The sequence below is a fragment of the Eriocheir sinensis genome, chromosome 37 (assembly GCF_024679095.1).
Source record: "Eriocheir sinensis breed Jianghai 21 chromosome 37, ASM2467909v1, whole genome shotgun sequence".
Lineage (NCBI taxonomy): Eukaryota > Metazoa > Arthropoda > Malacostraca > Decapoda > Varunidae > Eriocheir > Eriocheir sinensis.
In genome coordinates, this window is record NC_066545.1 from 11,650,806 (window position 1) to 11,661,570 (window position 10,765).

A 10,765-nucleotide genomic window follows, 5' to 3' on the forward strand; every position below is an offset into this window, starting at 1 on the left:
CGTAGGAGTTGTGGGCATTTCCAGGGGTAGTTTTATGACCCTGGTGGTAGTGTGACCCCTCCTCTGTACTGTGAACCTAGAAACACCTATTTGACAAGGCTTTCGTAGGAGTTGTGGGCATTTCCAGGGGTAGTTTTATGACCCTGGTGGTAGTGTGACCCCTCCTCTGTACTGTGAACCTAGAAACACCTATTTGACAAGGCTTTCGTAGGAGTTGTGGGGATTTCCAGGAGTGGTTTTATGACCCTGGTGGTAGTTTGAACCTTTCTCCGTACCGTGAACCTGAAGAAACACTCATTAAATCCCGACTGACCCCCTCTTTGACCTTTAGAAATACCTGATGTGGGAAAGGAAGAGTCTTATAATACCGGGCTATACCATTCCTACACCATATTATACCATGCCATACCATCCTACACCCCCGTCAGATTACACTATGGGCAATACCACGCCTTCCCTATACACTATGTTCTTCCTACACCACAGTACACATTTCCACACTAAACTTTCCCCTTTGCACTATATCACATCTACACTAAATTGCACTATTCCCTATACGTCTCAATACTCCTGCCCCATAGAACACCATACCTTGATCATCACACTGTACCCATCACACTGTCCCATTTCCTATATCACACTACATTTTTCCTTGCGTATCACCATTCTCACACCTCAGAACACCTCATCATATAACACCATACCTTGCCCATCACACTGTACCCTCCACACTATAACATTACACCACACTACACACTTTTCCCTTCATAGCTTGCCCCTTTTAGACCACATCACACCGCACCATACAACACCACACCTCCTTGCCCATCATATTGCACCATCCTGAGAAGTCTAAGGTCACCACATCCGACTTTTGAGAACCCTAAATCTTTCCTCTCCTTCCTCTGGTTCATTACTCCTTACTCACTCAGCCTTCCTAGAACCCTTTAACAGCTCTCTCCTTGAATCTGCCGTCATCACACACACACACACACACACACACACACACACACACACACACACACACACACACACACACAAACTTTTTTCATTAGTAGCTTTATAGAGATGGAATTTAATACTGAAGCGATAGGACGAAAAACAACAATAACTACTACTACTACTACTACTACTACTACTACTACTACTACTACTGATACAAATAGAAAAATAATAGATGAATGGAACTGAAAAGACACAAGAGCAGACTACTACTACTACTACTACTACCACTACTACTGCTACTACTACTACTACTACCACTACTACTACTGCAGCAACTATAATAATAATAAAAAAAAAAAAATCAAAGTAACTTACCATAGGACGGGGCGAAGAGAGGATACAGGCCGCCCCCCCTTTCTCCTCTCTCCCCCCGTGGCATGGTGGGAGGGGGGTGGTGGGGAGGTCGAACTCCGGAATGCCCCTCCATTTTATCGGGGCGGTGGTGACGGTGGTGGTGGTGGTGGTGATGGTGGTGGTACTTCCGGTCACCATAATCATTAGCAGCAGGTGTAAACTTCCGGTCTTCATTTTAAATACAAGTGCAGGTGGTGGTGGTGATGGTGGTGGTGGTGGTGGTGGTGGTGGTGATGGTGGTGATGGTGGTGGTGGTGATGATTTGTACGATGCAAGTGGGGAGGACAGCTAAGTGGTGTAAGCGGTGATCGTAGTAGTAGTAGTAGTAGTAGTAGTAGTAAAGGTGGTGGTGGTGGTTGTGGTGGTTGTGGTTGTGGTGGTAGTGGTGGTGGTGATGATGATAATGGCTTAAATATGTACGATGCAAGTGGGTAGGACAGTTAAGTAATGGTAGTGGTGATCTCAGTTGTAGTAGTAGTAGTAGTAGTAGTAGTAGTAGTGGTAGTAGTAATAGTGGTAGTAGGAGCGGTAGCGTAGTGGCGGTGGTAGTGTCGGTCTTGATTACACACACTCTATTTAAACACTGAGACAAATGACCAATCCGTTTCTCAGTAATGTTGCTTAACACTCCTTTGATGTGGTAGAGGTCGGTTGGCTTTGTTGTTGCTGTTGCTGTCGTTGTTGTTGTTGTTGTTGTTGTTGGTGGTGATGGTGGTGGTGTTGGTATTGGTAGTATTAAACAACAACAATATCACTGGTTGGTAGAGATACAATGACAAGTCTAGTTCACCATAGTTCTTCAATAGTAATCATAGTTCAGGCAATAGTATCAGACGTTCTTAATATAGATGTACTAGAAACGTATCAGAATAGTAGTAATTATGATGTGATTATGGAGGTTTGCTGTATGTAGTTAGTCACAGCAGAACGTTAAAGATGCAACCGAAATAAATTCACAATACGCACACTTCACTATACACCACATACAATGACTTCACTATACAATTCCTTCAATATAGTCATTTCACTTCATTATAAAATCACTTCACTATACAATGACTTCACTATACAATTCCTTCAATATAGTCATTTCACTTCATTATAAAATCACTTCACTATACAATTCCTTCACCGTACAATCCCTTCAATATAGTCATTTCACTTCATTATACAATCACTTCACTATACAATTCCTTCACCGTACAATCACTTCAATATATTCGTTTCACTTCATTATAAAATCACTTCATTATACAATTCCTTCACCGTACAATCACTTCAATATAGTCATTTCACTTCATTATACAATCACTTCACTATACAATTTCTTCACCGTACAGTCCCTTCAATATACAGTCATTTCACTTCATTATACAATCACTTCACTATACAACTCCTTCGCCGTACAAACCCTTCAATATACAGTCATTTCACTTCACTATACAATCCCTTCACCATACAGACAATTCATTAACCAGTCATTTCACTTCACAATACAGTAATTTCACTATACAATCACTTCACTAAACAATCACTTCACTTTACACTCCCTACACTATAAAATCCCTTCACTATACGATTGATATAAAGCAACAACAACACTGCATTGAAACAGGAATATAAAACAGCTCAACACACACACAAAGAAACGACAAAAGAACCGTAAATTAAAACATGATAAAACAAAACTTCAAAACAGTTCGATAATAAAAAAAACACGAGATAAACACCAGCAGCTACACACCAAACAAGCAACACACAACACAACACAACACTTCAAAACAACTCCCAAAATAAAAAGAAAACACTCGATATCCAAACACCACACACACACACACACACAAAAAAAAAAAAAAATACACACCCAAAACAAAACTCAATCACGACAAACACGCCGATAAATCACTGTCTTGTCACTGAAATCTGACCACCTGTCCTCCTCGCACACACACACACACACACACACACACACACACACACACACACACACACACACACACACCACTCACACACGTACACAAACAGATAACACACACGCTAACTCACACAGAAAGACAAGCAAACAGTCACAAACACACACACACACACACACAAACACTCACACACACGTACACACACACAAAGAGAGCTGTAGCCAGACCCAAAACGTACGCACGGACTCCACACACGTACACACACACACACACGCACACTCTCAGATGAACGAGTTACAACTAAAACTGAAAACAGGAGAAAGGAAACAGATAGAGAGATAGAGAGAGAAAGAGAGAAAGAGAGAAAGAGAGAGAGAGGCACCCTTAGTCACACACCACCATGCGTCATCCTCTTAGGGCACTGGGCATTGGGGGCAGCTCTTGGCTCTAAGGGCAAAGAAAGGACGCGGTTTGAAGGGGATTTTCGGCTCTGTGTAAGTCCAGGAGGATGAGGACAAAAGATAACTCAGCAACGTACGCCGGAAAACCTACAAACCGACGAACACACACACACACACACACACACACACACACACACACACACACACACATACAGACGGACAAACATACATACAGTGTCATCCCGCATGCGCCAGAGAGAAAGAGCGAGAGCGAGAGAGAGAGAGAGAGAATCTTTCGTCCACCAGATCAGATTCTCGGGCTGTCATTCTCATTTCTACGTTCTCTCTCTCTCTCTCTCTCATAGTCGGTTTGTAGTTGTTTTCCATCTTTTTCGCAATTTCCTTTTTTTATTGTCTTCCCCTTCGTCGGGTTATCTGCCATTGGTTTTTACTTTTATGACTTCTTCCTTTTCCCTCTTTATGTTGTTTCTTCTTCCATTCCCTTCATTCAATCGCTTTTTTCTTTCTCTCGTTCGTGTTTCTTTATTTTTTGCTTTATTTCTTATTTCGTTCTTTTTATTCACTCGGTTTTCTCTTTCTCTCGTTCGTGTTTCTTTATTTTTTTGCTTTATTTCTTATTTTCTTTCTTTCATTCACTCGGTTTTCTCTTTCTCTCGTTCGTGTTTCTTTATTTTTTTGCTTTATTTCTTATCTTCTTTCTTTCATTCACTCGGTTTTCTCTTTCTCTCCTTCGTGTTTCTTTATTTTTTTGCTTTATTTCTTATTTTCTTTCTTTCATTCATTCGGTTTTCTCTTTCTCTCCTTCGTGTTTCTTTATTTTATCTTTATTTCTTATTTTCTTTCTTTCATTCGTTCGGTTTTCTCTTTCTCTCGTTCGTGTTTCTTTATTTTTTGCTTTACTTCTTATTTTCTTTCTTTCATTCGTTCGGTTTTCTCTTTCTCTCCTTCGTGTTTCTTTATTTTTTGCATTATTTCTTATTTTCTTTCTTTCATTCGTTCGGTTTTCTCTTTCTCTCCTTCGTGTTTCTTTATTTTTTGCTTTATTTCTTATCTTCTTTCTTTCATTTATTCGGTTTTCTCTTTCTCTCCTTCGTGTTTCTTTATTTTTTGCATTATTTCTTATTTTCTTTCTTTCATTCATTCGGTTTTCTCTTTCTCTCGTTCGTGTTTCTTTATTTTTTGCTTTATTTCTTATTTTATTTCTTTCATTCGTTCGGTTTTTTCTTTCTCTCCTTCGTGTTTCTTTATTTTTTGCTTTATTTCTTATTTCGTTCTTTTCATTCACTCGGTTTTCTCTTTCTCTCCTTCGTGTTTCTTTATTTTTTTGCTTTATTTCTTATCTTCTTTCTTTCATTTATTCGGTTTTCTCTTTCTCTCCTTCGTGTTTCTTTATTTTATCTTTATTTCTTATTTTCTTTCTTTCATTCACTCAGTTTTATCTTTTTTCTCGTTCGTGTTTCTTTATTTTTTTGCTTTATTTCTTGTTCCATTCCTTCCATTCACTCGGTTTTTCTCTTTCTCTCACTCGTGTTTCTTTATTTTTCCCTTTATTTTCTATTCTATTTCTTCCATTCACTCAATTTTCTCTTTCTCTGCTTTGTATTTATTTATTCTTTGCTTTATTTCTTCTCCAATTCCTTTTATTCACTCGGTTTTCTCTTTCTCTCATTCGCATTGATTTATATTTTTGCTTTACTATTGTTTGTTTTGTTTTAGTTTCTTTCTTTTCATTCTTTAATTGTTATGTTTTCTTCAATTCCTTTCTTCTCATTCTTTTCTTGTTATGTTTTCTTCAATCCCTTTCTTCTCACTCTTTTCTTGTTATGTTTTCTTCAATTCCTTTCTTCTCATTCTTTTCTTGTTATGTTTTCTTCAATTCCTTTCTCCTCATTCTTTTCTTGTTATGTTTTCTTCAATTCCTTTCTTTTCATTCTTTTCTTGTTATGTTTTATTCAATTCGTTTCTTTTCATTCTTTTCTTGTTATGTTTTCTTCAATTCGTTTCTTCTCATTCTTTTCTTGTTATGTTTTATTCAATTCGTTTCTTCTCATTCTTTTCTTGTTATGTTTTATTCAATTTCTTTCTCCTCATTCTTTTCTTGTTATGTTTTCTTCAATTCGTTTCTTTTCATTCTTTTCTTGTTATGTTTTATTCAATTCGTTTCTTTTCATTCTTTTCTTGTTATGTTTTATTCAATTCGTTTCTTCTCATTCTTTTCTTGTTATGTTTTATTCAATTCGTTTCTTTTCATTCTTTTCTTGTTATGTTTTCTTCAATTCGTTTCTTCTCATTCTTTTCTTGTTATGTTTTATTCAATTCGTTTCTTTTCATTCTTTTCTTGTTATGTTTTATTCAATTCGTTTCTTCTCATTCTTTTCTTGTTATGTTTTATTCAATTTCTTTCTTCTCATTCTTTTCTTGTTATGTTTTATTCAATTCCTTTCTCCTCATTCTTTTCTTGTTATGTTTTCTTCAATTCCTTTCTTTTCATTCTTTTCTTGTTATGTTTTATTCAATTCCTTTCTTCTCATTCTTTTCTTGTTATGTTTTATTCAATTCCTTTCTTTTCATTCTTTTCTTGTTATGTTTTCTTCAATTCCTTTCTTTTCATTCTTTTCTTGTTATGTTTTATTCAATTCGTTTCTTCTTATTCTTTTCTTGTTATGTTTTATTCAATTCGTTTCTTTTCATTCTTTTCTTGTTATGTTTTATTCAATTCGTTTCTTTTCATTCTTTTCTTGTTATGTTTTATTCAATTCGTTTCTTCTCATTCTTTTCTTGTTATGTTTTATTCAATTCCTTTCTTCTCATTCTTTTCTTGTTATGTTTTCTTCAATTCCTTTCTTCTCATTCTTTTCTTGTTATGTTTTATTCAATTTCTTTCTTCTTATTCTTTTCTTGTTATGTTTTATTCAATTCGTTTCTTCTCATTCTTTTCTTGTTATGTTTTATTCAATTCGTTTCTTCTCATTCTTTTCTTGTTATGTTTTATTCAATTCGTTTCTTTTCATTCTTTTCTTGTTATGTTTTATTCAATTCGTTTCTTTTCATTCTTTTCTTGTTATGTTTTCTTCAATTCGTTTCTTTTCATTCTTTTCTTGTTATGTTTTCTTCAATTCGTTTCTTTTCATTCTTTTCTTGTTATGTTTTCTTCAATTCGTTTCTTCTCATTCTTTTCTTGTTATGTTTTCTTCAATTCGTTTCTTCTCATTCTTTTCTTGTTATGTTTTCTTCAATTCGTTTCTTCTCATTCTTTTCTTGTTATGTTTTCTTCAATTCCTTTCTTCTCATTCTTTTCTTGTTATGTTTTATTCAATTCGTTTCTTTTCATTCTTTTCTTGTTATGTTTTATTCAATTCGTTTCTTTTCATTCTTTTCTTGTTATGTTTTATTCAATTCGTTTCTTCTCATTCTTTTCTTGTTATGTTTTATTCAATTCCTTTCTTCTCATTCTTTTCTTGTTATGTTTTCTTCAATTCCTTTCTTCTCATTCTTTTCTTGTTATGTTTTCTTCAATTCCTTTCTCCTCATTCTTTTCTTGTTATGTTTTATTCAATTCCTTTCTTCTCATTCTTTTCTTGTTATGTTTTCTTCAATTCCTTTCTCCTCATCCTTCTTCTCCTTTCTCTTACTTATTCTTGCGTGAGGTTATTATTTCCTTTATCCGTCTTTGCCTGTAACGTTTTTCTTCAGTATTTTTCTTTTTTTTTTGGTTATCGTGTTTTTCCTTCTATTATCCACTTAATCGTGTATCTAGTAATTGTTTTTTTCCTCTTTGTTATCTTTTTTTTTTCCTTCCCGTTGGTGTTTTTTTTCCCTCTACGTTTTCTTCTTTTTCTCAATATCTTTCTTTTTTTTTTTTGGTTATCATGTTTTTCCTCCTATTAACCTCTTATTTGTGTCTCTAGTAATTTTTTTCCTCTTTGTTATCTTATTTTTTTCCCGTTGGTGTTTTTTTCCTCACTTCCTTTTCTCCGTTTTCTTGGGACATGTTTTCGTTTTGTTTCCTGTTTTTTTTCCGTGTTACTTATTATTTTTATTTGTCTATTATGTTTCTTTATCTTCTTAATTGTCTGTTCTGTTTCTTTTTATTCCTCTTCCTTATCTGTTGTGTTCATTTTATTTGTCTGTTTTGCTTTTTTATGTTTCTCTCGTCTGTTAGTTTCTTTTATGTTCCTCCTATTTGTCTGTTCTCTTCCTTTATCCTTCTCTTCCTTATTTCTTCTGTTCTGCTCCTTGTTTTCCTCTTCCTTATCTCTTATGTTCCTCTTACTCGCCTGTTCCTCTTTGTTCCTCTTCCTTTTACTCGTCTGTTCTCTTCATTATCAGTTTCCTTTGTTTCTCTTACGTACTTATCTTACGCTTCTCTTTGTTCCTCTTCCTTGTTCTGCTTCCCTTTGTTTCTATTTTCTCTCCTTAGCGGCAGAAGGTTATGACGTTTTATCAGTTTCAGGGACGAGGATGATCTAGTGACTCAGGGATTTTCTTGTCCGTTCTAATCCTACCTGTTAGTCCTCTTCCTCTGTTCCTATTTCCCGTCTGTTTCTTGTACCTGTCTGTCATATTCCTCTGTTTTCCTATTTCTTGTTTGTCCTATTCCTTTATGCTCCTACTCCTCTCTCCTATTCCTTTATGTTCCTACCTCTCTCTTCTATTCCTCTATGCTCCTGTTTCTTGTCTGTTCTATTCTTCTATTTTCCCATTTCTCGTCTGTTATATTCTTCTATGCTTCTATTTCTTGTTTATTTTATTCTTCAGTTTTCCCATTTCTTGTCTGTTATATTCTTCTATGCTTCTATTTCTTGTTTATTTTATTCTTCAATTTTCCCATTTCTCGTCTGTTATATTCCTCTATGCTTTATATTCCTCTATATTTCTTTGTCTCTCTTCTCCTCCTGCTATTTCTATTTCTTGTCTGTTCTATTCCTCTATGCTTCTATTTCTTGGCTATTATATTCTTCTATTTTCCCATTTCTTGTCTGTTCTATTCCTCTATATTCCTATTTCTTGTCTGTTCTATTCCTCTATGGTCTGTTCTATTCCTCTGTGCTCCTAATTCCTGTCTGTTGTATTCCTCTATGCTTCTTTTTCTTGTTTATTATATTCTCCTATTTTCCCATTTCTTGTCTGTTCTATTCCTCTATTCTCCTATTTCTTGTCTGTTCTATTCCTCTATGCTCCTATTTCTTGTCTGTTCTATTCCTCTATGCTCCTATTTCTTGTCTGTTCTATTCCTCTATTCTCCTATTTCTTGTCTGTTCTATTCCTCTATTCTCCTATTTCTTGTCTGTTCTGTTCCTCTATACTCCTTTTTTTCTCGTCTCTTCCTCTAATTGTCAGTCACGCTTGTTCAATTCCTCTCTTTTAATTTCGTCTTCCCTCCCTTTGTCCTCTCCTCCCTTTACTTCCATTACGCCTGCTCCTTTGTTTCGCTTGTTACACTCATTTCTTTGTGTCGGATTTTGTTTACGTTTCTCTCTTACTTTTATGTTTGTTTTTTGCTTTAAAGAGTCTCGTGCGCTGTTTGTTCTTTGTTTCTTTTTGTTTTCTTGTTTGTTTGTTTGTTGTCTTTTCGTCACAGTGGCAACCTGTTGTCTTCATCTTAAGGTAAGGCTCTGTATCCTCCTCCTCTCCCTTCCCCTATTTTTGAACGACCCACGAACGCATTTTTTTTTGTATTTTGCTGTTGATAATAAATGTAAAGAAATGGCTAATGTATACAACTTCTTAGAATATGTTAATGATGCTAATAATAACAGTAATAATAATAAGATGAAGGAGAAGATAGAAATAATATGAAGCAGAAAAGAAAAAGAAGAAGAATATGGAGAAGAATTAGACATAGGAGACGAAGAAGAAAAAGAAGAAAAAGAAGAGGAACACGGAGAAGAATAAGTAATAAGGAGATGAAGAAGAAAAAGAACATGACAAAGAAGAAAAAAGAATAAATAGAATAAGAATAAGAAGGACAAGAAGAAAGAGACATGGAAGACGAGGAAGAAAAAGAAGAAAAAGAAGAAGAGGAACACGGAGAAGAAGAAGTAATAAGGAGACGAAGAAGAAAAAGAACATGACAAAGAAGAAAAAAGAATAAATAGAATAAGAACAAGGAGAAGAAGAAAGAGACATGGAAGACGAGGAAGAAAAAGAAGAAAAAGAAGAAGAGGAACACGGAGAAGAAGAAGAAAAAGAATATGATAAAGAAGAAAAAAAATAAATAGAATAAGAATAAGAAGGAGAAGAAGAAAGAGACATGGAAGACGAGGAAGAAAAAGAAGAAAAAGAAGAAGAGGAACACGGAGAAGAAGAAGAAAAAGAACATGACAAAGAAGAAATAAGAATAAGAAGTAGAAGAAGAAAGGTTTTTAACAACATTGTATAACTCTTCGTGATGCAAATAATATAAATAACAGAAAAATACATTACAATTAAAGAACGGATAAAATAATGGTAGACTATACACGTAATACTAAACAAACAAATAACAACAAAACAATGATAATGATGATGATGATGATGATGACGATGATGAAGAAAACAAACTCCAGATGACAAAGGGAGCGGGCCGGAAAAAGATAAGATAAAAAGAAGAAAAAAAAGATGAATGTGTGATCTTCATTAGAATCTCAAAGAAAACGGGATGATGAAAACGACACTGAAGGGGAAGCTAATGAAGAATGGTGTGTGTGTGTGTGTGTGTGTGTGTGTGTGTGTGTGTGTGTGTGTGTGTAGGTAGATAGATAGAGAGAGAGAGAGATAGAGAGAGAGAGAGAGAGAGAGAGAGAGAGAGAGAGAACAAGATCGATAACGAATTGAATTAAAAGTCTTAGCTGATTATACTCAAGCCTTGGAGAGAGAGAGAGAACGAGAACGAGAGCGAGAGAGAGAGCCAGCGCAGACTCCATCCTCGCCCTCCTCCACTTCTCTTCCCAGGCCCTTTCACTTCCCGTCGAGTCACCATCACATACACAGCTGCGCTTCCGCCTCTCCTCTCCTCCACCTCGTTTCCTCCAGGTAAGGGCCTCAGGTGTGCCCCCGTGTCTCACCTGGGGGCTTGGGAGGGCCACGTGG

At 35.6% G+C, this 10,765-nt stretch overlaps 2 protein-coding genes across 4 annotated transcripts in view; one reads left to right on the top strand and one right to left on the bottom strand.

Annotated features, from left to right (window-relative positions):
* LOC127008236 (uncharacterized) overlaps positions 1 to 3,605 on the bottom strand; it is a 16,093-nt gene extending 12,488 nt beyond the window's left edge. The window contains exons 1-2 of one of the 3 annotated variants that reach the window (XM_050879973.1): positions 3,511 to 3,605; positions 1,321 to 2,212 (exon numbers count right to left, since the gene is read on the bottom strand). In XM_050879973.1, coding sequence (XP_050735930.1) covers positions 1,321 to 1,533 — 213 coding nt within the window. In that variant the 5' untranslated portion in view covers positions 1,534 to 2,212; positions 3,511 to 3,605. Of the gene's footprint in view, positions 1 to 1,320; positions 2,213 to 3,499 lie in introns of all 3 variants that reach the window. The other 2 variants (XM_050879974.1, XM_050879971.1) reach the window with 2 other exon arrangements.
* Positions 3,606 to 10,578: 6,973 nt separating this feature from the next.
* The window catches only part of LOC127008243 (uncharacterized), a 91,925-nt gene continuing 91,738 nt past the window's right edge, over positions 10,579 to 10,765 (top strand). The window contains exon 1 of the mRNA XM_050879987.1: positions 10,579 to 10,708. The gene's annotated coding sequence lies outside the window, so the exon portion shown is untranslated. The remainder of the gene's footprint in view (positions 10,709 to 10,765) is intronic.